The 27726-nt window shown below is 38.2% G+C and overlaps 1 protein-coding gene across 1 annotated transcript in view; it reads right to left on the reverse strand.

Annotated features, from left to right (window-relative positions):
- Positions 1–25325, reverse strand: part of acbd6 (acyl-CoA binding domain containing 6) — a 34873-nt gene extending 9548 nt beyond the window's left edge. Inside the window, exons 1-6 of the mRNA XM_088004987.1 lie at positions 24833–25325; positions 23948–24012; positions 23503–23599; positions 20702–20778; positions 16322–16427; positions 11535–11624 (exon numbers count right to left, since the gene is read on the reverse strand). Coding sequence (XP_087861113.1) covers positions 11535–11624; positions 16322–16427; positions 20702–20778; positions 23503–23599; positions 23948–24012; positions 24833–25111 — 714 coding nt within the window. The 5' untranslated portion in view covers positions 25112–25325. The remainder of the gene's footprint in view (positions 1–11534; positions 11625–16321; positions 16428–20701; positions 20779–23502; positions 23600–23947; positions 24013–24832) is intronic.
- Positions 25326–27726: the final 2401 nt, after the last annotated feature.

A 27726-nucleotide genomic window follows, 5' to 3' on the forward strand; every position in this document is an offset into this window, starting at 1 on the left:
GACAGAAAATATCTTCCGGAGTAAAGAATAAAGGCTGGCATGTTTCAGGTGCTCCCAAACATTATAGTAAATTATAAATTCTGACATCTACATGGCTTAGCTTTTAAGAATTATAATAAGGTGTTGGCCTACAAATACACAAGCCATCATATCGAAAACAAAAAGTCTTTATCAATGCGTTTCTGAAAGTAGGTTAGACATAGTCTTGCACATGAATTTGCCCTTTGTATTTGTGTGCAGTTATCCTGCTGGTGAGCGTCTGAAAAGGCCCCCTCTTAAAAGGATCTGGGGCCAGCCGTAATCAGATTTAGGCATCTGTCTGTGTGCAGGGAGAGGTGAGTTTAACCATTCATTATGTGAGCGCTGCCACCCACGGCCAGATTAGCCTGACACCAAACTCCCTGCCCTTCACATGTCCAGGAAGTGTCCTTCACTTGCCTGGAACTTCACCCTGCCCCCTCTGATTCAAACCACCGAAAAGAAAAAGAAAAAATACACAACTTCTATAAAACAATAATAATCTATTGGATGTTTTGGATACTTTTCGTTTGTCTTTTCTTGATGGAAATGCCTCCCTGTAAAAACCTTGCCAGTCTAGGACAATAGCAATGCTTTATCTCGGTCAGGTTTATTGAAATATCCTGAACACGTCATTACGTTTTGACTTTCTGGTCCCACCAAACAAAAGAAACTGGGTTTTCATCAAATTTGCTTCTCGATCTTTTTCTTACATGCTCATCTTCTCCCCCTACATTTTTCTCTTCCCCCTCCATGTCACTGGGCTTGCTTATCCTCATGGGACACCTTAGCCTCCATTAAAGCCATCAAAAGAGGAGGATAGGGCTGAGGCTCAGAATTAACCTCACCAGAGGCCCCGTCTGTCCTCCTGCGGCTCATCGATGATGTTTAAAAAGAAATATATGAAATAAATAAATACATAAAAGAGTGTAATATGAAAATCAATGCCAGCAGTGGGGGCTGTGGCTGAGGCATTTGGAGAGAGGGACTCATAAAGCTGAGTACTGCAGGAGACTGATGGAAGGCAAAACACTTACTTTGTTTATTCTCTCTCCTCGGCCCTGTCCCCTCCCCTGGCTGTCTGAATCCAGCTCGCACTCCCTCACTCTGCCCCCTCTCTCTGTCTGAAACAGTCGAGGACAGCTTTAATGCGCTTGACAATTTATGTGGATGGTTAAGAACGATGGAAATCAAATAGTTGAGTGTAGGCAAGGCCCAGTGAGTGGCCAATAAGAAAGAAACAACAGCTGATGATGGCAAAGAGGACTGTTACCTGCTTGAATGGCTCTTTAGGCTGCACTATTACTGTCAAGTTGCTGGCTCTTTTCTGAGTGCTCATATTATAGATTCATAACTGTTTCTGTGTCTGATAGGCGCTTTTAACACAGCTTGGCAACAGCTTCCTCATTTCATCGAGTTGGACTAATGTGCAGCAGGTACTAAATATGAATCCCATATGAGCAGCTTACAGTGTCACTTATAAAATGTCAAAGGCGGTGTGAGGTGGATATTGTGCCTTTTGTGTGGCTGTATGAACTTTTACAGAGGTATGCATTCATTCCTACTTCATCAGAAAGAACCATCTTGAGCTCGACCAATGTTGCATTGAAACCAGAATAGCTGCTAAGCAGCAAAACTGCTGTTCTAGCATCAGCTAATCTTAGTGTTCATGTGGACGGCTTGGCAAGAATGCAGGCAGCCTTTTAAAATAAAACAAATTTAGATTGATTTAGATTGAGCATAATATTTTGCACTTTGAGTCTACAAGTCTCCTTAGCTATAAATCCATCTTTCTTGGAGTTAGACCTTCACAAACCTAAATATTAAGCTAAAAATAATACTTATGTGTAACATTTAATAATGTTCACTTGGACGTAAGTGCAGAAGAAAACGTTTGAACAGCAAAAATAGCTAAATCATAGTGTTACAAATCTTGCAATTTGAATATTATGAGTATCAAACAAAAATAAAATGTTCTCTGTGTTCAACAAACAATGCAATGGTGTCCATCTCGGAAATATTGATACATTCCTTTGGTTTGGCTACTTAAAAGTCCAGGCATTATATATATATATATATATATATATATATATATATATATATATATATATATATATATATATTTATTTTAAATGTTAAAAGAAGCCATGAAAACTAAAGCAGGACCTACAACGCATTGTTTCAAATCGCTATTATCACATACTTCTCCAGAGATTTCAATTCTTTTTAGCCCAGCTTTACAGTTAAATCTGTAAAGCTGGACATGATGGACAGACTGACAGACGGATGGGAAGAATTGACAAGTGGATGGATAATTTCACCCAGGATTATTTATCCTGGTTGGAAGGATAGGTAATTAGAAGGATGGATAAATGGAAGGATGGACACACAAACAATAGACGGATGAATAACAGGAGTGGTGGACTGATCAACAGATGGATCGTTATGTTTCAAGAAAGATGGGAAGTTAGCTTTTATTACTTCGTCATGGAATTGCACACACTAAAAAAAAAAAATATATATATATATATATATATATATATATATATATATATATATATATATTTCTCTCTTATGACTTCATCCACCTGGTGTATTTTTGTGCAGGCTCTTCTGTCTAATTCTCTAATTTCCTCCATTTTTCTCTATCTGGGACATTTTAAACTGCTACGTTTCAGGAGAGGAGACTCTTGGCATCACTTGCTGCCTACCAGCCAGCGAGCGCACGAAACATCTATAAAAATCCCTTCATTTACTACGTCCCCCCTTTCTCTGTGTAGGTTTCTGGTACACAAACAATCGGGTTCTGTTGTAGACGGGAGACGTTCAAACAAATCCAGCAATTCAAGAGGTGAGCAGAGAGAGATGTGGATGTTTCTTTTTTCCAGTTTAGAACATAAAGTTTGATAAATTATGTTTTATTTCTCTGATTTACTGTTTTGTACAATTACAACTGGCTGCAGAAAGCCTCTTTCAGGCTCTTTCAGCAAAGATAGGGTAGAAGTGCAGTGCTTATAAACAGCATCTGCTTAGTCTGCATCTAAATGTGCTGTTATGGATTTTCTTTGCCTTTCTATGGATCCATCACATTATTGTGTGTATATATATATTGGCATGTAAACATGCTATATAATGTATCATTTTTTTAAGGTGATATAGAGAAATTGCAAAAACCTAAACAGCAACTTAACTGTTCCAGTTGCCCAACTTAAAAAGGCAAAACGTGAGAATAGAGATCATGAAATACTTACCAATATTGCCTTGGTATTTTTTCCATCACTTTTATTTTACATCTCATTTTGATGTAAATTTTTCAGAAGCTTTCAGTTGCTTAAGTTCCCACCTTTCTGCCTTTCCTCTCTTGATGACCCTTTACATTCGAGACGATGGGATGCACAATTACTCACACACAAACACACATGCACACACACAATTATGACGAATCTTGCTGGATATTTGTTATGACTGGGCTGACTGAGCCATTAGTTATAGGAGGCAGTGCTGGGAAAGGGGAGGGATACAAATGTGTAATAATGCCTCCGCCGTAGAATTTCAATCAGCCACCAAGGTGTGTGTTGGCCGATTTTATCACACAAACAGTTGATAGGAGTGAAGAAGACGCAGATGAGAGGATTAGGTCATCTCTGTTTGCCAAGAAACGACCCGAGCTTTACCTGAACAGCTTAATCTGCACACCAGATCCATGCAAAAGTAAAAAAAAAAAAAAACTTTAGTTTTTTTTCTTAAACATCAAAATGGTATTTACTTAATACTGATCAACTTACAACGTTTGTCACAACATCCTGCAAAACTGCACAATGTTTTATCCTGAATCCAACAATTTAAGAAATTTCACATTGTCAGTGCTTTAGCATCATCATATTTAACTTGGATCAGTGGGAACTACCATGAAGATTTAAATCTGTTATGGTTTACACATTAGCTTCTGATTTGTTTTCAATAAATGTATGGTTATGTTTGGGCAACAAAACTAAGGGCTGAGAATCTCTGGGCAGTTATGGGTGAACAATGTTTAGATCTTCTAAAACCTTTAAATGTTTTTCCACTTTCCAAGATGTCAGGATGGAAGGTCCCACAGAAATACCCAATTTTGATGAAACAGTTAAAGCCCAACTGGCCCATTATGTTAGGAGGATTTCAGTTCATCAGTAAACAGTTATTTTGACTTGTTAGCTTCGTCTTGTTTCTGGCATCCAGGCTCTTGCTACATTAAAACATTTCCATCATTTTAATGAGTAATTAAATGGACTGTAAACTATATTATTCGCAGTTAACAGATCTCCACATAATTTAAAATCTGTTTTTGTTTCCTATGGGAATTACTACAGAATCAGTACTTCTGCGTTTAGCCTGGTTTCTTCCTGGACAAACCCATTTACGGCGATTTTGATAAACTGAATCCTGCTGTATTATAATTTGGATTGAACTGGACTCAAGGTAAATAAATCAGAATTAAACTATAGGGCTGGAATGAACTATGACCAATATTAATTCTATTTAAATGGATAAGAATTTGATCAGTTGGCTTTGCAAAATGCCCTGAACGGAGATTTGTTGTGAATTAGCCTTAGAGAAATAGACTGAATTGTACTGAATTAACAAAGTCAGAACAGTCAAATGAGGAAACTTTATAAGGAGGGAAGTCTTCCAACACTTCAGCAGAGTGTTAGACCAGGACTTTATGCAGTGTGCTATGGTCCGACACCTTACAGACAACAACTTGTGTGCTTCTTTTTTGTTTGTCAAAAAAATATTGATATACACAGATTTGAGAAAGACCTATTTGACACACACACGCACGCACGCACGCACGCACGCACGCACGCACGCACGCACGCACGCGCACACACACACACACACACACACACACACACACGCACACACACACACACAAACAATAAAACTGTCCACATTTCTGTAAGGGGTTCAAGTGCAAACTGTGTGCATGAGATTTGTTGTGTATTCGCCAGCCACCAACTGAAGGCCACCCAGTCAGATATTTATTACTATTGATCTAGCTGGTCCTGGCTGGAGACTTTTGTTCGTTCGGCTTGAGGCTCTGACCTCAATTAAGTTATGAATTTCTATCTGATAGACTGAGAGTGCTTGGGGCCTGCCGTGGCCGAGCCACCACGCTGGATTAATTAGAATTAGCGGTGCTGCGAGTCGCTCTCCCCGCCTCATGGATCATGTTGTTTTAATACAAAGCAGGGGCAAAGGCAGGGAGAGTTGGATTGAAGGGAACCGGGGTGCGGGGGCAGGGCTGAGTTATGAGGAGAGGATGAGAAACAGAGTCGTGCAAAATACAGAAAAAAAAGGAAAGAAAAAGCAAAAAATCCGGAACAAGGCGAGTAGAAGCATGTGACAGACATGTGCTTAACACCAGCGCTGCCTTTTCTTCCCATCAGCCCCCCTTTACGTCAAACCTTAATATTTCCTTCCTTCCTGGCATTGTGTTCCTGTTGGGTTAACCTGTCTCTCACCTGTCTATCCTCTTTGTCACCCTAATCCCCACTCTCTGTCACACAGCCTCTCTGTAATCACAGACTAACTCACGTATTGTGAATGTCTTCATTTGACCATTTTTGGCCATTGTTATCACCTGCAGCATCACAGACCCAAAGCACCCAAAGCGAGGCCTTTTTTTTTATTTTTAACCCCGTTTCATATTAATTGGCATGTGATATCTTCACATGCATATCTCCATAGTAACCCTAAAGCTTGATGGTAAGGTTAGAAGACAGGTTAGTATTTCCAACTGGAAAACAAAAGCAGTGCATGTGTGAGAGACAGAGAGTGAATGTGTGTGTGAGTGTGCATGAATTTGGGATTACTCCACTCGCACTGCAATGACCACCAGCAGAGCGAACTCGCACACACTTCTGTTGTGGAGACTCTCCATTGACAGAAAGCATTCCCAAGCTTCTTACCGTCACCTTTGACCATTTTATTTATATAACTAAATATCTCAGTCCGTCCAAATGTAATTACAACACACATCTTATCAGTAAACTTACCCTAAAAACAAACATGTCCCATTAAATATCCCTTAGACCTAAATCATACCTTATCGAAGGAGTCCTATTGTTCTGTTAAACCCAGCAAGATGTTGCACATCGTTTGCAAATTTGTTGTAGAGAGTGTAATGTCTTCTGCCATCAGGCGTTTCTTCAGAGCTGCTGTAGTACTGACTGCTACAGGAGATCCTTCTGGCCCTCAGCCATTAGCATCTATAGCAATTCTCAGAAGAGAGCTTTATAATATAAGTTACAGCAACATTTAATCTACATTTGGGTTTAATAATGTATTTTTGAACTGAATTTGAATTTTGTTCTCAAGGAAAATTGTTTACTGTTCTCCCTTCAGATTTTATTGATGCACAGAACAGCTTTTTATCCAAATTAGTCTATTTTTTTGCAATCAACTGAGTAGTTTTGTTTGCTTGATTTTTTTTTATCCTTTTGAGACACAGTAGCATATTTTCCACTGCATCAAGGTGTGTATTTATACATGGTTGTTCAGTTTAATAAAAAGCTACTCGTCAAGCAGAGTTAGTAAACTTTTTGTCTGTGTAGTTTTTCTATTTGAAGACACACATCGCTTCTTGGTAAATGAAGATTAAATTAAAAAGTACATAATAAACATTATGCATGCATACATCATGCTTCTAACATGGGCAAGCCTTCCAGCCCTTTTGGAGGATAACAATATAATCTTGACATTCTTGAATACTCAATTTGACCTGTTCCCAAAGAAAAACATTACAATTTGATTTTATGTTTACTTGTTTTATATATATATATATATATATATATATATATATATATATATATATATATATATATATATATATATATATATATATATATATATATATATGTAGCACAACATTATTATCTCACAAGAAGGGGAAAACATGGTTACTATGTTTTTAGATCTGCTGTAGTTCAGATATTTCTTATTTAGATCAACCTGTAGTTAGTAGCCCATTTATATAACTGAGCATAACCGAAACCACCACACCGCCTGTTTTAGAACATCCTCTCATTTACCTAAGCTTAATACGGTGTAATAAAAACCAATGACATTACTGACAAAATCAAAGAGCCTCAACAACAATTTCAAGATAGCTACAAGTCAACAGCTCTATTAAGACAATTAAGAACACAACACTTGTTTTTAGCAGTCTGTGCTAAAATGAATGTAGCACAAAATCACACAGGCTGCTCTACATTTACTGGCACCCCAGGGAAATATGTGTAAAAATGTCTATAAAAAGAACAAACTAATCAAAATTTGTCATCATCACCATTCAGATTAACAAATATGTGGGTTTTTTGTTTTTTTTAAAACTGAACCTGTGAACAGAGGTGGACCAGGTCAAACCACTATGCAGTCAAATCTGCAAAGTTCACTGTCAGAGAATGCAGCCGCTGTTACTTAAAGGTTTCTACACACATTACCCAGGGGGGAGTTTTAAGGATTTTTGGTTTATCTAAGCATATTTCAATAATGCCTGCAAAAAAAAAAAAACCTGCAGCTGGATGGTTTGAAAATAACCATACTGACACCAAACTTATAAAATCTTAATCATTTACGACCGTTTTCCTGTGTGGATCAGGTTTTCCCTGTTGCTTTAGAACGAAAGCATGCTGGATATTTACACTCTACCATTCATTATTACGTACTCTGGCCTGAACAACAGGTCAATTATTCAAACTTCAGTTTACAGCGTTTTGTGAATTAAGGTTTTACTGCCTCTGTCCCCCACAGTTGGTGAAGCCTGCCCCACTTTTTCAGGGAGTATTAGCTGCGGGAACACGGCGAGGTTTAATGTACCGTACAAACACCAGAGCCGGCTCTACAGCTGGCAGGTGGCAGATCTGTGATCTGCGTATTCAAACTCACGCAGCTACCTATTGTGGTCCCTTGATCCTGGATTAACTATCAAACGAGCTCTTAATGCAGGTTACCAGGGTTTGGGAACAATTCGCTAAAACAATCAGTTGATTACTTTCCAACGATTTTCCTCCTCTGCCAAGCAAATAATAATACTTTTTGTTTTAACTCTTAAGCCCCCCTCCCTGTTTTAATCAACAAATTAAACATAAATCATGTTTGATCTTTATTTACTGGTTGCTCAGCAGTTGGTAGAGGTCAAGGGAGATTACTGGATGCTTTAATAGCCCGAAAACAAGCCAAACATTCCTCCGTTTCTCTCATGGACATGTACAACCATAAAGCGTCTTTGTTTCATGTCAGAGGCTTTGGGGGAAAGGACACATTTATAAAAGTCTTTATTACATGTTTTTTTAAATCTTCCCCATCTCCTTTGGTTTATTTTGGCTCCTCTCAAAGTAAAGGATGTTCAAACACGTTCTAATTGAGAAGTGTACTGTTTAGTAAGCGATACATAGTGAGATAATTGGCATCTTGACAGAGTGATATGATTTAGCTGATTGTACTTTGCTCTCTGCCACCACATAAATCTGTCCCCAGTGACTCCAGTGGAAATTACCAGTTTTTTTACATATTCAGTCTCCTCCACTGAACAGTTCCTCAGACACCTGAGAGAGCGGCAGGTGGAAAGTTCCCAATGACCTGAATTTATGAACAGATCAGTGCTTTGATTTCCTATGAAATCTCACTTCTTAAAAAAAAAAAAAAAAAAAAAGTCCTGAAGTTTTCCATGAATGGACAAAAAATTGTTCATAGGATCATTAAAATTAAAATGTGGTGTCAAGCAGTTCACTGCAGGCCAGCTTGAGCAAATTTCCTGACTAAGTAGGCAAGGAGAGGCAACTTTATTTTTTTAGCACATTTCAGCGACAAAGCAATTTAAAGTGCTTTACATAATTAAAAAGTTGGTAAAACAACAAACAAGCAAAACATGACATCGCAGTGGTAAAACAGAGGAAAGCAATGACAGGTTGAAAAACAAACTACAATTTATGATGGTCCAGTTGTTAATCAAAGGCAGCTTTAAACAAATGGACTTTTAAACGATACAAGAACTCAGTCTTCCAAAGTTTGTTCCAGATTAGTGGAGAAGAAAAGCTGAATGCTGTTTCATCAAGTTTGGATCCGACTCTGGGATTGCACAGTCGACTTGAATCAGAAGAAGGAAGGTTGACGCGCTCAACATGCCCTGTGACACATTGCATAGGTCCTAATTTTCATTCTAAGTCTTACTTTTATAAGGGTAAAAAAAAAATGCAAAAATAGGTGGAACAAGCACTTGAAGCCTACAGCTAAATCAGCGGGAGCTTCTCCAATAAAAAATAATTACAGATAAATCGCAAATATTATTATCACAGTAATAATCAATGCCATACCATAATAGCAAAGGCATAAAAATGATTCTAAAATGTGCAACATTTTCTGCTTTAGCTTTTTCGTGAAAGTATTTTGATACTGTCATATTTTCGCTCAAAGTTGCCATAATGTGAGACTCTAATATCAGCCAATGTTCACATTAATCAGAAATAAATTACTGTGAATGTGTTACGTTTTGAAAAGAGAAAAGAAAAAAAAAAGCCTCTAGTTTCACACGGGTCCAGCCGTGCTTGAACCATCTTGGTGAGGCTGTAAATCACGAGTGAATTGTTTTGTACTTATTCCACTCTTACGTCCACCCCCCTCTCTGGGAGCATTCACAAACAAAAGGGGCCACACATGACCACAAAAGAGAAAGTCATTTGTGAAATGTCCTGATTATGTGGGTTGTGCAACGTAAAAACAATTTGCCTGATTACTTCCAATTGATTTGTCCTCGCAGTTAAAACCTCAGCGAGCAGCCCGGTGAGCCGCCCCGTGCCACGGCGGTGGGCAGGGGGAAGAGGAGTAATTTCTCGGATGTGCAGCTGAGCCAGCTTACTGCCTAAGCTAAAGCCCGCTGGATGCTGCTAAACCTCTGAGAGTCTAAACACCAGGCTAGCTACCAGCTAACAGTGTCTGCTAAAGCCCTGAGGGATTTATGTGTGGAACAAAGTGAATTAAAGGTGACCTTCTGAAAGGGATGGAGAGACAAAAGGGACGGCTGATGGGGGGTGCTGGGGATTTCACAGGTTGCTCATGCTTTACCTGAGCAGATGCAAAAAAAAAAAAAAAAAAAGCTCTGCTCCATAAAAAAAAGTCTCTCACAACTTTCCCATCTTCCCTGTCATTTGGAAAAATGTCCTCCAAATACATAAGAAATAGCTTCATTAAATTAAACTGAAGTAACTAAACAGTTTGGAAAAGCAGATCTGCTCCAAAAAGCTTTAGATTTAACAAGATCCTTAGAAAAAGAACAGAAAAAAAATGTCCACATTGTGTTGCTCTTCTGTAAAGGGGATCTTTACCTCCCAGATATATCTGAAAATACCAACTCAGTGGCCACTTAAGCGTCATTGCTGATTGAGTGCATAATAAGTTTACTTCGCTCTGGATTGACGTAGACCGCTCTATGTTCGACTGCAAATTAGGATCTCTACTTTTTCTAAAGAAAGCAAAACCCTTAATTCTGTCCATCTCTACTTTTTCTAAAGAAAGCAAAACCCTTAATTCTGTCCGCAAATAACCTGTTTTACCCCAATTTGCAGAAATTCAGCTTTTTTGTTCTTACCTGGAATAATAGACAACTTTCTAAATTCCAGTGACAAAGAAAGATCCAAACTGAATAACTTAATGAAATAATCTACCCTGTTGTCATTTAATTAACTGATTTAAAAAATAACGTTTCAAAAAGGACTTTTTCTGGTAGTTACACATTAGGACTTATGAAAAATACTACACTGTTGATTTTTCAGGGCATATTAGATACAGTAAGACAATTTATTTTTACAGCGTCACCTACTTCTACTAGCATATTTTACAGTGCTCTTAAATGTCTCAATGCAGGGAAAACTACTCACTTGAAGGGAGTGTGGGAAAAGGGAAGTTAACTAAAATTACAGATGGTGAATGGAATGATGCCTGGAGAAATGTAAAATCTTTAAGTGTTTGCAACAGAGTCGAAGCAACTCAGCTTACCCTTGCACATTGCTTCTGGTGTTGTACTAAAGTGAAACAATTTTGACAGATCATTGGTGAGGAAATGAACAAAATTCTGTTAACTAAAACAATAATCTTCTATTAACTATTAAAATAACTTACCCAACTACTGCTGATAAATATAAAAGAAAGCGCTACAGAATGCTAACTTTCTGTTTGAGAAAATGCCTCTTTAGCTGGATTTTTGAAAAATATTTCGTCCAGGATACAATGGCAGAAGGTTATGCTCAGCTATGTCTCTCTTGTAACTGTCACAATTTTTTTTTTTACATGGTCTTTTGTATTATAAAATAAATACAGTGCATGGTTCAGCACTAAGAGCTACATTCGTAACACCTGACTAGGACTCTTGAGTGTGCTTATGGGCTAAATGTTTTTTTGTTTGTTTGTTTGGTTTTTGTCTATCTACTATGTAGATGTTGAAAAACCCTATAAATATAGAGAGAGGATTTCTGGATTACCTGACTGTTGATGTCGGCTTTGTGCTGCAGTAAGACAGACACCAGCTCCTTGTGCCCTCTGTCACAGGCCCAGTGCAGGAGAGCCCGACCCTGCCAACACAAGCGCACAAATCACACAAACTTGAAGAGCTGCATAATTGTGAAGCGGAATAATGATGACTGATATTCAAGTGTTTTTTTTACAAATAGTAATTTCACAAGCATAGCCTGCACTTATATCCACAGCTCATGAATCAATACTTGGTGGAATCACTTTTTTATTGCAAATACATCTGTGAGTCCTTTGTGCCAATCATCCTCCAGTTATGGACATCTAGAGACTGTCTAGATGTCTCTAGATGGACAAAATGAAATGTTTGTCCATTCTTCTTTGCACATTACCTCAAATTGAAGGGAAAGTTGGATGAGTGGCAGACAATGCTGGAAAGTGGAACATTTCAAGTCTTTCACAGCCTCTGACATATTTTCTTTCACCGTTGCTCAGCATTTAGCTCCATCCTTCTTCCCATCAACTCACGTGTCTGTCCCTGTTAATTAAAAAATAACCACCGCATGATGCTGCCACCATTTTTTTATTTTTTACCATGGGGGCTGTATGTGCAGCTTATTAGTCTTAATCTTCTTCTTAGTTGAATGCAGGCCAAAAAGTTTCATCTCATCTGTGAGATGAGATGAAACTTACAGACGGCCTTTTTTTCTTAAAGGTTCCTTTTAAACACAGTTTGTTTCTGCGCCACTCTTAAATAAAGGCAAGGTTTGTGGAGTGCACAATTAATAGTTGTTCTATTAGCGTATTCTTCCACATGAGCTGTAGGGCTGTGCAGTTCTTTCAAAGTTACGGGGGGGCCTTGTGGCTGCTTCTCTTTGCCCACAACCGGGTCCCTAACCTGTCGGAGGTGTTTTTTGGTTCAGGATTAAGCCGTTTGTTCACTGATGTTCTCTAACGAGCCTCTGAGCCCTTCACTGAACAGCTGTCTAGCACAGCTTTGACTGAGATTCATTTACAAACCTGTGGACTCCATTTACTAATTACAAAAGTTTGAAGATGGTTAATTGAACCTAATTTTTATTAGGAATAAATGACTAAAAGGAGCTGAATACATGTGCATGTTACACTTTACAGAATTGTATTAGGATGTTTTTTTGTTATTTTTTTTAAACCAATGCTTTTCTTCTTCAGATTCATGCACTACTTTGTGTGGACTCATCACATAAAATGTCAATGAAAGATAGAAATGTTTGTGGTAAAATGTGAAGAAAATATGAGGGGTATGAACACTTTTTTGAGGCGCTGTATCTTGGTTTGTGTGGAGAAGAATTGGTTAAAAGCCACAAGACAAACTGCAGAATCAAGCACTTCTTACGCATACACTATCCCACAGCCCTTTCCTTGGGTCTAAGATTCTTGTTCTAATAAAACTTCAAGAGCTCATTTTTCAATGAGGCCAATTAGGTAAAGCAAACTCTGCAAGTCCACTTCTGTTGCTTAAATCATATTGATCACCAGGGCTGCATGTTAAAATGGCTACTTATAAGTCAGGTCAGAATACCGATGTTGCCTTCTCTCACTCTCTCTTTAAGGTGCTCTGCTGCAGAGTGTTGCCTGCATTTTCACTGCACATCAGAGCCTCATGGTTCAAACAGGAGAATACAAACTCAGAAATATGATGGCTCTCAGGTCCAGCAGTGATAAAACCCTAATTAAATCATGTAGAAGACTGAACTGGTACAATAGATCGCACTAAATCATGACTAAATTACTGGAGGGAGGTTTTCTTTTTTCTTTTTTTAGCACTGTCTTATTAAGTAAGAAAATCGTATTTTCTTAATGCAAAGAGTTGGGACATGTTCCAAAAAAAGAAACACATCTCCACAAGAGAATTAGCAGATAATAAAGCTGGCAAAGGTTATAACATCAGAAAAGAAAATAATTACACATTTATAAACACCTGTTGTGCAAGCCAGATGTGAAAACGTGTTTTGAGTCCTCCTGTCATTGAAACATTGACATCTTGCTTCAAAGGTGTGTATGTTACAACCTTTCTTTGACAACTCTGGCATTTTACTTGCGTGAATTTGCCAAGGGGTGGTTTAAGATTGCACTTGTTTGATGACAAGAAGTAAAAATAACATGTTTTTATGGTTATCATCTTAATTAAAAAAAAATTATATAATGGAATTACTAACAGCTTGTCAACTAAATCAGCAGCACCTTAAAAAGCTTGATTAGTGATGCTCCTTTTTATTACCAAACGACCGATTACGTCTTTCTAAGCATAGCAGCCTCTTTTTTTAAACTCAACTGACTGCCAGTGCATAGCAACAAGTGGGGGAGGGGCAGCATTGCATAACTCTATTTCTATTCCATATGAAGTTATCACAATACTTTGAGAAAGTAAAGTCTTTTTTTAATGTTTTGTTACGTGTTTTGCTGTTTTCATGCCTTCCAGGATTATTTTTAACTGTCTTTATAATCATTCCACTGCTTTTGCTTCACTGACAGACACAGGACACACAGCAGCAAATTGATTAAAGACAAAGTTAAGCCATTTCTTTTCACCTGCTGAAAATATACCACAAACTTTAACATTAACATTCAACACAAGAACTGAACTGAGGTGATATTTCTGATACACACTCATAAAACAAGTGTTGAGACAGAGCCCCTTTCTTTTAACCTGCATTTAACACTATTTTGAGCTGAAACGTCACCACTGCCCTCTGCTGTCTAGTGGGCAGAACAACAAAGAATTAGAAGAACACAGTAGTTGTGGCTAGACAAGCGTTTTCAGCAGGGATGGCTCAACCATCTGGCCTTTGACTGTGAGCTCAGCGGATGAATGCCTGTTTATTGTGAAGAGTGGCGGTGATTGAAGAAAGGGCAGGGGGCCAGTTGGCTCGTCTGATAATGAATCAAAAGCAGACGGATGGATTTCATGATCCATCCAGGAAACACCTGATCACCGCAGCGGCGGTTTCTGCAGTTTTAGAAATTTCAGCCCTAACTATTGGTCCTTATGTCTGAGTGAGAACAGAAACCTCTATGTGTAAACTAAGATGGAGCTGCATTGTCTGCCACTCATTAACAGGTCATATGCATCTTTACAGCAGGTCCAAGCAAAGTCACTGACTGTGGACACATACAGCTCTGGAAAAAATTAAGAGACCACTGCACTGAACCCCATTGAAAACCTCATGGTTATTCCACCAAATCTTGATTTTTGAACTCTTCCTGAGTTAAAACATTAGTAATGTTGTTTCTAAATGACTATGAACTTGTTTTCTTTGCATTATTTGACATCTGGAAGCACTGCCTCTTTTTCGTTATTTTGACCATTTCTCCTTTTCTGCAAATAAATACTAAACTTTTGCTTGGAATTTTGGAGACATGTCAGTAGTTCATAGAATAAAAGAACAATGTTCATTTTGCTCAAACATAGGGCTGAAACGATTCCTCGAATGATTCGAGTACCTCGATTACTAAAATTCCTCGAGGAAAATTTACCTGCCTCGAAGCTTCGTTAATTTATGTTTTATTATTTAGCGCACCGTGTTCCGGCCGGGACTTCATTTGCGTTGCGCGGAGCTCTCACTTCCGCCTCTGAGTTGTTGACAAAAGCTAAGTCTCAGTGGCATAAAGTCCAATCTTCAAGATTGGCCCGTGGGGATTTTATTGATTGATGATAATGCCCGACTTTTTATCGTTTTTGGAGAACCAATAAGCATCCTTAAAATGACTGGGGGAATGCCTGGAGTACGGCAGCATTTCTCCTCCGGGGCTGCTGGTTGAAAGCGAACGGCGGGAAGAGCGCTGAGGTGAGCGGATAGACTGAACAGGGCGGGCAGCTGAGTAGCTGATGCTTACCGTGTAAATGTAGCTTTACCGACGAACCGCACAATAAATTTCATATCCCGGTCAGAAGAAACGGGTGGCGGAGCGCATCGTACATGGCTGGTAGATGAGTTTCTGAGTGTGACCAGTGAAGGTGTCGTAAATATCCCGTATTGCTTCCCCCCGTGTTCGTCCCCCGGTCTAACGGTTCGTCAGTCCGCTGGTCTATTTCCTCCCCTCCACCCCATGTTCGTTCATTCGCCCTCTCCTCCCACTCCAGGCGGCATTTCCCGTATTTTCAAACCCAAAGCGTGACAGGTTAGGTGGCTTCAGTGAGTTTAATTAATCTATTAAACTCACTGAAGATGAATACATAAACTAAAAGCTGGATTGTAGACATTTTTTATAAGCATATTTGTGAGCCTGCCTCTTTGTTATTAAATTCAACAGAATTTCAGATTTTTCTATAACTTTTCTTCTGGTTAACTTAGAAAGTGAGCTATTATTGTTACAGGTTAGTTTTCTAAACTACAAAAAAGCAACTGTTAGGGATGCTCAAATATGAAAAAATGGACTGATATTGATATCTGATAGTAACACCGGTATTATGCCAGATTTACCAATATTTCATTTTATAATTTTTTTTTATCCGATTACTCGATTAATCGTAAGAATAATCGATAGATTACTCGATTACTAAAATATTCGTTTACAACAGCCCTACTCAAACATGTACCTATAAAAAGTAAAATCTGAGAAACTGATCATTTTAGGTTGTCTCTTAATTTTTTTTCAGTGCTGTGTATGCAAAATATTGGTGAAAGAGTCCTCAGCAGGACAACTTTGTAGAAATAGCAGTCTAATAATAAGTAATAATTTGTTGGAGTAGGTCTATTTACAGCAACTCTCACATGGAAACTACGTCAGCCTTTACATGCTGTTTTTGGAGCTGTACCTCTTCGTCTTTGGTATTGACATCCAGTTTCTGCGTGCTGATGGCATTCCTGATGTGCTCGATGTTATTTTCTCTGCAGTAATCAAAGATGTTCTTGTCTTCTTCCCTGAGAACAAGATAGGAGGAAAAACAGAAACAAAAACAGTTATGTTGTCATTTTTCTTTTAGCAAAACAGGAAAATAAGGGCAATAATTTATGATCACTAAGTCTGTAAATTAGTGGGTAAATCCCTGTGCAACTCAAGTTTTGATACAATGTTTTTTTCTCATACATTGTTTTTGGTTACTTACAGCTTGCAAGAAATGCATTTGCGAAAACCATCGATGTCAAAGTTATTTCCCTGCTCAAAATACTCTCCAACATATGTGTCCTTTGCCAGTCAGTGAACTTAAACTTCCTTCCTGGTTCATACGTCATCCAGACATATGCCACATAAGTAGTAATGACATCAGTTTTGAATCATCAGAAATTTAACACTATCAACATATGATACTCAACCATCTGATATCACAGCGGCAGACACACATGCCACATCCCCAAGGGACAGAGGCACGCACAGCGGCACCATCCCACCTCTAATTATATCTCTCTGTCTCTAATCACCTTGTTGCATTGGGGACAGGAAGGAGTGCTTTGGGGGTGTGGGGAAGGTGGGAGAGATGTTGGGTAAAAAGGAGGGGTGCAAAATCTCATTTAGAGCTTTACGCTTTCCACTCCCTCTTACCCACCCAAGCCATTCAAATTAATTGAATTTAGTGCTCTATTGTCTGAAAGAAAACCTGCATATTTGACACTCCTACTGCTCCTACAGAGTCACTCAGTCAACACAAACCCCATAGTTCCTCAAGTTGTCTTCCTGTGCTGCTTTGGGCATGGAAAAGTCCTGAGAGCCCAGCTAGCTTGAGCCACACTTACACTCCATGAAGGCTAAACATGTTCAGCACAACTGAACCATCGGCGGGTGATACAGTTAAGCCTGAATGTTATTCATACTCTTAGCAGATTTTGATTTTAAATGATTTTTTTGATGAAGAAGTTCCTTTATGGTAGAAAATGAGACGGGTATCGCTCAAAAAAATAACAAAACAGCATAAAAGAAAGCAGCTGAAACAATAGTCATTGAGTTATATGATGCTCAAAGAGCAGAACAGCTCTTTTCTGCAAGTTTTTTTTCTAAACATGATCTACTCAACTTGAACTGAAATATATGGAGTGAAAATATTGTCAAATAGCGTCAAATCAAAATATGGTAAAAATGCTAACATTAACCAATGTTAGCATAAACTACATAGTGCAGTTTATTTACGACAACTATGTATGCACAACCACGCACACGCACAAGCACACACATTTGTTTGAGTAAATTACACAAGACCTAAAGTATAGCTTTCAAAGCCTGAGGAATTTTGCAAAAACTATAATTTTCATGCTTATTTGGGTAAAAGAAGACAGTACAGAAAAACAAAAACAAAAAAAATGTTGAGTAGCTCAGATCAGTTTAACACCACACTGAGGGGAGATTAAACTTGAAATTTAAAATTTAAGTATGTTACCTTTTTCTATGAGAAAAAACAGATACAAAGAGAGTTTTCTCAGTGGTTCCTTCTTTTTTTTTAGTAATCATCACTTCTTTTCTTTCAGTTTCTCAGTTACATCATCTCTCTTTTGTCTTCACTCACTCTTTTTCATCTGCTCCTGGTGAATGATGAATAACTCATCACGCTTTTAGCAGAGGAGGGTTATGTATCAGCACATTCATTTACATACTCCTGATTACTGCAGCTATGTTTATTCATGAAGCCCTCTGGTGGACCACGCCCACTTCCTTGTCTGATGGCCATCATGACCCCAATGTTTGCCTGATGCGTGGCCACCATCCGTCTCCCCCGGCAACTAATCAATAGGCCGAGTCATCCGTCTTTAGTTGATGGTGAGACAGGGCTGGCATGACACATACATATGAATGACGATCAAGAACCCACACACACGCGTGCATGCACGCGCACGCACGCACGCACACACACACGCAGCAGGGAGCTTTGGGGTTATAAACAAGCATTAAAATGATTTTACAAATGAAGGCACACACACACAAACAATTATTTGGACAACAACTTTTAGCACAATAGTACAAAGGAATCCAAATACACAGACGCAAAGCAACAGGCCATATTCAAACAAGTGATTAATGTGGGCCTTATAAACAACATGACATCCACAGCAGTGCAAAGCATGCTGGGAAGGTCACAGGCTACTCTGTCATCACAGCAGCTCCAAGGTTTTTACCGTTTGTGTATCTAGGATGTGCATGTGTGGGAACATTATGTGCTCACAAATGTGTGTATATCCAGTGTGGTGTACTGGCAGATATGTCCTTCATCCATCAGGCCAAACTGGTCACACTGGTAAAAAAAAAAAAATACTCATCTGTCTGGCCTGAGTTTTAGTGATCAGCAATACGGCCACATAATCCATCAAAGGCACACGTACACTCACACAATCTCTCGTCTTGCTCCCTCGTAAGACCTGAGCTTTGATAGAAGCACCTGAAACAATGAGAACTGAAATAACAAAGGTCTGGCTTCCAGCAAAGAGCTCGCTTTTATCGGAATCCATCTTGCAGGTGGTCGGCAAATTGCAAATGCAACATTCGAACCCTCCGATCAGCTCAGCGATTGCTAATCAATCCTGTTTTCATCTATAAACGTTCCACACACACACACGAGTGGAGGTAGAGTGAGCAGAGCAATTAAATCTGCCTGGTTAACAGGTGTTCAGCTGTTTAATATGGAGGCTGTTTATGTGTGAGAAAGAGGAAATTGAAGAGCAGCAGAGCAGTGAGTTCATCACGTCTGGGAGGTTATGCATGACTTCGGATGATAATCACGTGGACATACAGCATGAAGTGTATGACTCTGTCTGCTCAGGTGAGTTTGTGTCATGTTAATGTCATCCTTGTGACGGGTTCCCCATGAGTCTTTGCTGCGACTGGATATCACCAGGGGAACATCGTCCTGGGAAGTCGTCTGTAGCAACCTCGCTCTGCTGTACTCGGTGCATCTCCATAATCCTGCCTGTGTAATTGTGTAATTAAAAAGAAAAAAAAAAAAAAAAAAAAAAGTGGGGAGGGGGGACTCCGGGCACTTCTTACAGAAAATATGCATACTAATCATGTACAGCCATTTAGGAGGAAACCTGCAGGATTCACACATCTCATATTCATCTCCAAAAAGCTCTTTTTGCATTGAAATGAAGATGGGGGTTTCCAAGCTTCAGTGAGTCTGCCAGGCAGGAGTAAATGGAGAAAGGATTTCATTAACATAAATCAGAACTGCGTGACATTTCCAGACCTGCGACTGCAGTTACCGTCTGTTGAATATAATCAAATACAGCGTCAAGTCTAGTGGTTAACAATGCCAAGATCACTAAGTTGACCTGAGAATTAAAACAGGGATACTGCTCCACAAAGATCTATGAAATACTTACACACAAGACAGTACAGATCTCTATGCGGTGAACACATATTTACTTTGAATATTAGACTAAAAAGCAGATTCTGGTGTGTGACTGAAGAGTTTTGAGCCTGGTTTCTGATCTCCAGTTTTCCAATTTCAGTCTCTCTTTAAGAAAGTTAATATATGAGACTATATGAACTGCCTTGCAGTCAGAAGGGGTCATATAATATCAACAGAGGCGACATGTGAGTAAATTCTGTTTTAGTCATAGGTATATCCATACATTAACTCTGAGATTTCCAAAGCTCAAAACAGTTAGCTTCAGCCTTCCTTTTATCTGCCGAAAGTCTTGCTCTCTCTCTTTTGCAGTATGAATATAAGTTGAGTTCGGGTCGGTTTTATTTATACAGTGCTAATCCACAACAAATGTAGTCTCAAGGCACTTAACAAAAATCCTTTCAATTCAATCACAAATACATTCCAATTGATCCTAGTTATCAAACAGTACAGTGAGCTCAATTAATTATTTAATTAAAAGGTTTCTATCTCAGCAGATTGCATCAAGTCCTTGACTTGCAGCATTCACTGTACTGCATGGCATCATAGGTTGGAAAATGTGGCTTCCTTTTAAATTACTTTTTACATTTTGAAACATAACAATTAAAAAAAATACAAGTTTGAACCCAACAAAAATAAAATAATTTAAGAGCCACATTTTCAAGATGAAGGCATCTTCAAAGTATGCTTCTTCTGACTTTATTATTAAAAACCGAAAGCGAAAATAGCTAAGTTGGAGTCTTCTTTCTTTAGAAACATCATCCACAATCAGGAGTGATGACAACAATAAGTGCTTAGGTGTATTGAACTTTAACACTGCTAAATTGGTGCATCTCAACTTGTATGTGTTGCCTCCGATTTAAATACCTTATCATCTCCTCCTGGTATAAAGAGCTGACCGCTGCTCCTCCGAAACCTGTTCTTCTTTCTGCTCCTCGTCGTTGCTGTAAGAATAACACAGAAAAATCTGAATCCAGCTTTGAGTCAGTTTTCAGTAAAATCTGGTATTTAAACACACAGATGTAAGCGACAGTTAACCAGTTTACAGTGCAGTGATGGCTTGTCTCAAGCACGACCATTTGTGTTGACCACCTGTCAAAGTCTCCACCCTCTCTGAAGAGAGGCTTTGGCCTTGCTGCTCTGTATTGACTCGACACAAAGAGTCAGACATGTCTATTCACCATGAATGCCTCCACATGTAGACCCTCTCTAACAGTCTGTGCATTCCACATCCTGTATGTAATTTTGTAAATACTCAGAAACTCCCGTGTTGTCGGTCTGACCTCATTCCCGATAAATAAGTGCCAAAATGAATGCAAACATGATAACGTGTACTGCGCCTCGGTTTGTGACTCTTGTTAATCATCTGTGTTTTCATTTAATTCCATTGAACATCCAGTTGGGCAAAGAATTTATTACCTAGACTATTCTTCACTAACCAACCTTGACTCACAAAAGAAGCAGCACAAATCGGATTTCAGGGAACGGGGAGAGAGGGAGCAAAACAACTATGCGTGCACTTTTGGGACAAACTAATTCACTTCAGAAACTCAGAATATTCGCTGATGCACCGGCCCTGCTTCTCTGCCTTATAATGTAATATAAAGCCAGTGTCTGCTTAACAATTGAAAGGGGAACAGAGGTCAAATTGTGGCTATTATTCTCTCCCCTGCTCCTCTGTCTATGCACTCCTACTTACACCATTTAACTGTGCTTCCAAAAGAATGGCTCCAGCCATGCCATGACGCTTTGTTAACACTAATGCAATCAGGTTCTTTTTCTTTTTTTGAAGGCGTGGGTGGTATGAGCTTTTGCTGGGTTCTCCTCTGTTGGGCCGAGTCAGCAAGTATTTTCCCTGCACAGAATGGCTGAAGAGAAATGTGACATGGTTTCAATTGTGGTGGACAGTGATACTATTAAAAAAAAGGGGACATAAAAGAGGAAGAAATGAATAAAAGTGAGGGACATAAAGAAAAAGGCCACTGGGGTTAAAAATGGAAAGATGATTTGGGGGCACAGACACAGAGCGCTAGTGGACGATAGAAAGAAAGAGAAGGAGCTTAAGCACAACAGTAGGTCAAAAAGAACATGTGAGATGAATCCGCTATTCCTTTCTTTTCAGAAGGAAGAAAAACAACCTTAAGCTGATTTGTCAGATATACTGCTTGTAATGTTTGTAACTTTTCATACTTACTCCTAGTGTTAACAGCCAAAAGTTCACTTTTCTATTTGTTCTTCGCAATTTTCAAAGTGTAACCAACATGTAATGATTTTAGACTTTCAAAAACATACGGTGAATGGTAGAGATATTCTTTTTTTTATTCCCATCTATCTGCTCTACATGCAAACAGCTTCATAATCCTCTAGAGCAAGGAGAGGATCATGAAACCTCTCCTACAAATGCTTTTATTATTATTAGCTTCCTTTACTCTATTTCTGCAGCAGGTTCCTGAATAAAGGTAGTTTTGAATCTAAAAGAAAATGAACCCTCTGCATCCCAAGTTATGTGTCAAAGCACACATCTCTCACCTCTTCAGATTTTTAGCAAACTGAAAACCAAATGCACTTTGTGTGCACTGTGGAAAGTTCAGGGTAAATTCCTCCAGTTTCTCTATGAGAGGTGGTTAAAACTTACAGATCAACACAGACACATATAACTGACTGTAGAATATAAATAAACCAACCACAAACAGTTACCTGTAATCTGAAACTGAGTCAAAGCGTAGATGAAACACGTACTAAAGTAAAATTCAAACAACTATGGACCAAACTGCTGTGCTTTCTTTTTGACTTCCAATAACCACCAGTGTATAATGAACCACCATACAAGGCTCAATAACTGCTTCTTGGAACTGAACTTGTTTTAAAAATCTTAACATTTTGATGCAAAAAAAAAAAAAAGTCATCCAGCTCTTGGTTGTGCTAAACAACATAAATGAATGTTATGTTGGTCATATCAATGCTGCTTCCAAAGCCATTATTTGAAGCGAGCAGCAGATAAGAGCATGGGTTTTTAAAATGTGTTAAAAGTCTTGATGGAGGGACAAGAAAAGGGAATGACTGCCAGCAATGTTGAAATTGGTGTGATGAGAGACAAAGGTGTTTTTTGTAAAACATACACTTGATATGTACTCTCCTATCCCAAAGGACCATGCGTCCATGGCAGCATAACTCTCATGACAGTCAACTCACATCATGCAGTGGGAAGTGAAAAACTACATACAAGTTGACTGACAAAGTAAGATCAGTTTTACTTATATTTATTTCTTTTAAAGCTACTGCCAAAAGAAAACAAACGTATTTCAACTTATATTTTTTTCTTATGCTGCATGTACTGTATAAAATAATTTGGTAGCTAAAAACTGCAATATGACAGTGGCATCTGCTGGCAGAGAAACTACACTACATCCACTCAATATGCTTTGCACATAACAAGGTTAAAAATGTCGTAATGAAGGACCAGGAAGGCTTTACAGAAAGACGTTATATTAAACACAGATGGATCTAAACACTGAAAATGTAAATGTCTCATAATATTATTGGTTCCATTCTTAGAATACCAAATGTATCCAGAAAGCTTGATGAGTCTTAATTATTGCACGGTATGTCAAGATCCAGAAAACTGTAAATGACCATCTCGGGATGCTCAGAAGTGGTTGTGGTTTTACCTTTGTGGCGCCCTCGGGATCTAACACATTGACAAGGGAAATGTATTCTTGCATTGCCTGTTCTGGCTGCATGTCTCCAAGCTGCTTCCAGGCTTGCCTGTCACGATAATACAGTGTTGCTTACAATTCAGGACCGCTCCATTTTAGATGCTAAATCTAGGACTAGATGGGTGTTTTAAGAAAGACTCAAAGTAAAAAAAAAAAAAAAAAAAAAAAAAAAAATCTTACAACATACATGACCAACGAAAAAGATTTTAGCTGTCAGAATCTACAAAAGCCTGTAATACTGAATGTTTTGTTTTTTTTTTCATTTTTGCATTAGGCCAATTACTCTTCTTCATTTTTCCTGTCTTTAACACAAATGCAAACTTACATATGAATTTAATTTTTCAGAAAACTGAATGTTGCTTGTTGAATTGCAACAGACTGAGAATTCTTAACTTACCATTTCCGTTGTCCTTCAAAATCAAAGAAGCCAGGCTTTGATGTATTGCACTTTCCAACTTTGACCTGTTAGAGGAAAACAATTAGCAGGCATAATATCTGATGAACTACAAAGGTAAGCTAAAACAAGTAGGATTAAGTTTTACTACAAACCTCCAAAGAAAAGGGAAAGTGCTGATGATATGCACTACATTTTGCTAAAGGAATTATTCTCATTGAGGTTTTACACATTTTCTATGTTGCAACCACAAAAGCAGAAAGAAAAAAAGATCAATGGTTTACATTTATTTAAATCAGCATCAACAGCTCGTGTAATGGCCATCATATTGTTTTGTATTTATTTTCAAGTCCAGTTTTTAATCTTTAACTACATTTTTAAAAAGCATATGCTTTCTTGTCATCTTCTGGTATTTGTGTTAAATCCTCACATATTTGTGACCACACTTGGGGTCAAGAACCTAACTTTGGGAACTTCTGCTGTCGTCGGCTTTGATTTTTGGTATTTATGCAAAGCACTGTGTGTTTATAGAAAACTAACATTCCTCATCAGTCTGAACACACCATACAAACAGTGAAACATGGCAATAGCAGCATTATGCTGTGGGAGGACTTTTATTCAGCAGAAAGCAGGGGCAGAAAGCTGGTGCTTGATGGGAGGTTTGCTGAAGCTAAACCCTGAAGCTAAACTGGGAGGGGAGGAGGGATATTTGTATTCACAAATCCGATAACCTCACAGAGAGGGAAAAAATTAAAATATATTTGAATGGTGTTGCAAGACACTGAAGCAAACATTTGCCATTTTGCCTGAAGCCACATGGTGTCACTACCTACATCCAACATACACCTTTCGATGCCACTGAAATCCAGTTTGGTTTAACCCACACACCTGTTTGTAGCGGGCGTACAGGTAGAGCAGCTGGTCCCTGCTGGCTGTCTGTATCAGATCCTTCACGCGGTCGGCTGCAGACTCAAACTCCAGCTCCAGCTCATCTCCCTCCAGCTGGTCCCCCATCCCCACGGCGCTGCAGTCAAATTTACTCAAACCCAAGTCCGAATCAGAGTCTGAGCCCGCTCCACCAAGAGGCTCTCCCGTATCGGGCCGGGCTGGGTCCGTACCGGAGCCCGTCGCAGTGTCCGGAGAGGACGACGGGGAACCAGAGGCCATTGTTATTGTTTACAACGAACCGTCTCAGACGACCGAGACTGTTTTTTCCCCCGTGCGATAAACGTTGACAAGAGAGGCACGGCGGTGGCAAACTGCAAATCAATTAACAATTTAAACGAGATTTTACCATTTAATACGCTAAAATTCCACGAGAGAGGGATTTGTTTCTGCCGTTGGTCCGTCTCTGGTACTGTCATCAAACGGCGCCGGTGTTTCACTAACGCTACTGAGAATAGTTCTGGTTCCACTTTGAAACGTTCAGTTGGTAAGAAAATTAACATTAAGGGGAATGTAACAATTAAACAAAAATATCTAAAAAATAATATTATTTATATCATAAAAAAAAACGTCCCGTGGGATGTTTTGTTTTTGACGGATAAGTCAAGTTAAGAAGACAAAGAAGAACAAATGTAACTAAATGTTGCATTACGAACTCTAAAGTTAGCAATCTGATCTCTTGTAACATAATTATCTGAAAAGCTTTACTAGTACATTATTTTGGAGCGACAGCAATTTCAATTTTGTAAGATATGGTTAAAAAGTATTTTTACTATCTATTATGAACTACAGTACGTAGTCAATAAAAACCCCCTTCGGACTATACTTTATTGTAATATTTTAGCTAGCTAATAAGCAACTATTAGACTCCTATTAAACGGCCGTGTTTTCAATTAGTAATTAGTAAATTATTTAATTTCTATTCCATTAGAGATCATCTTCAAATCAAAGCTGTCATAGCAAATGGGAGAAATTAATTCATCAAAATTTGGTAGGTATTTATTTTTTCACCTTGTCTTTTTCGTGTTTTCAAAGATCGTCGGGGTGACAAGCTTTAGCTTCAAATGTCCAGGAGATGGTGCTATTGGAACAATCATTTAATGATAATTTGTGATTTTTGGAACTGGTGAAACAAGGCTTTGGTCAAAATGTTTAAAAATGTACTCAGGTCACTCTCAAAACGTATACAATTAAGTTACCCAAATAAATTTAATTTGCATAGCCACAATGAATATTTCAATTCAACAAAATTCTTAAATGTCTGCATGCATGAGATTCTCACAGTATCTTAATTAAAAATTCCAGTTTCACAGTATCAGTGTACCACCACAAAAATTTTGAAACAAAAATGTATTTATAACATCATCTATCTACTTTTATTCAAATCAGGAAACATGCTATATGTTTCCAAATTCTATAAACATAAAACTAAAATTATGCTTCATTTAGTTTGCACACCATGAATGTGTGTGTTTGTAGTAACCAGAAATGTTTTCAAACAAGCAAATGTGTCTTTCTTGTAATAGAGGGAGAACTTTAGCCTCCTTATAACAAACTGACTGGCATTGCTCACTGGCAGGTGGGAGAGAAGTAATCTTGTATTATTTTCATGAGCCAACAGATAGAGAAAACATGGAATAGCGGTGAATCTTCACAAGAGTGGCTGGGCTGAGTTGCCTCAGTAAAGATCTGTGTTTATAGCTTCCCAAAGGAAAAGGTTTCCCATAAAATGAAGGCAAAAGGCAACTTTTTTCCACTGGAGCTTTATCTTTAGGGCCCCAGACTCTGGAACTTTCTACCTTTGGACTTAAGTCTTGTTAAAAATATATATTTTTAAATCCACTTATTATTTTTCTCTCTTGTGAGTCACTTTGTGATTTTATAGAATGAAATGTGGTATAACATTTACTAATAAGAAAAAGACTGGGCAAAATGGTGTCAGTGGGACAGTTTAAAGTAAAAAAAAACTACTTAAAAAAAAAGAAATTCATACCGTCAATCAAGTGTGGTGGTATTGTGATGGTCTGGGGCTGAACATTCAGAACCTGAACATTTTGCTGTAGAGCAGCAAAATGAAGGTCATCTTTGTATAAAACCCAATGTTATCAAATTTGTTGATCTGAAAGGTTTTAATGTGATAAAAAAAAAAAAAAAAATTAATGAATCATGACATAGCCCACCTTGTTTCAAACAATTTTTCATTGCTGGGAACTTTTTCCACTAGAGCAAGGGTTTAAATCTGACTTCATAATAAAGCTGAATAACCCAACTTTTTAAGGTACGGTAATTTGTTTTTCTTCTTCCACCATCATTAAAGTTTTTTTTTATTTATTGCATCAGTCAAAAATCAGATTTGGAGCATGATGAAAAGTTTTTAAAAAGATAAAAGTAGGGGTTGCTTGTTATCCTGTTCTTGTAGAACTTTATAATGGGATACAAACAAGCAAAACAATAACTCAAGCATCCAATTTGTTGTTGCAAATAAAATTGGTCAGTCCTATCCATGATAATTAATGAGATTATGAGTCAATTATAGAAACAAATCATGCAACTCTGTAAGTCTATGCTTTGGCTTTCCTGTATTTAGAGGGAAATTAAAGCTGTAGCATTTAGAAGAAAAAAATAATATGATCAAATAAGTTCATTATTTTATGCTTAGTGAAATTTATTCTTCTCTAGACAGTAATGTTCTGAGCGAATGCTTAATTAATTAGTTATATTAATTCACTTGTTTAGTGTCGAACCTGAGCAGGTGTTTTATCTGGGAATTAGCTGCAGAAAAAAGGAACTCTTCTTCATTCATAGAGTGTAACATAATTTCTGTTTTTATTGCAGAC

Source organism: Poecilia mexicana, unplaced genomic scaffold (assembly GCF_051168715.1).
Source record: "Poecilia mexicana isolate PSO_F unplaced genomic scaffold, ASM5116871v1 scaffold_4, whole genome shotgun sequence".
Lineage (NCBI taxonomy): Eukaryota > Metazoa > Chordata > Actinopteri > Cyprinodontiformes > Poeciliidae > Poecilia > Poecilia mexicana.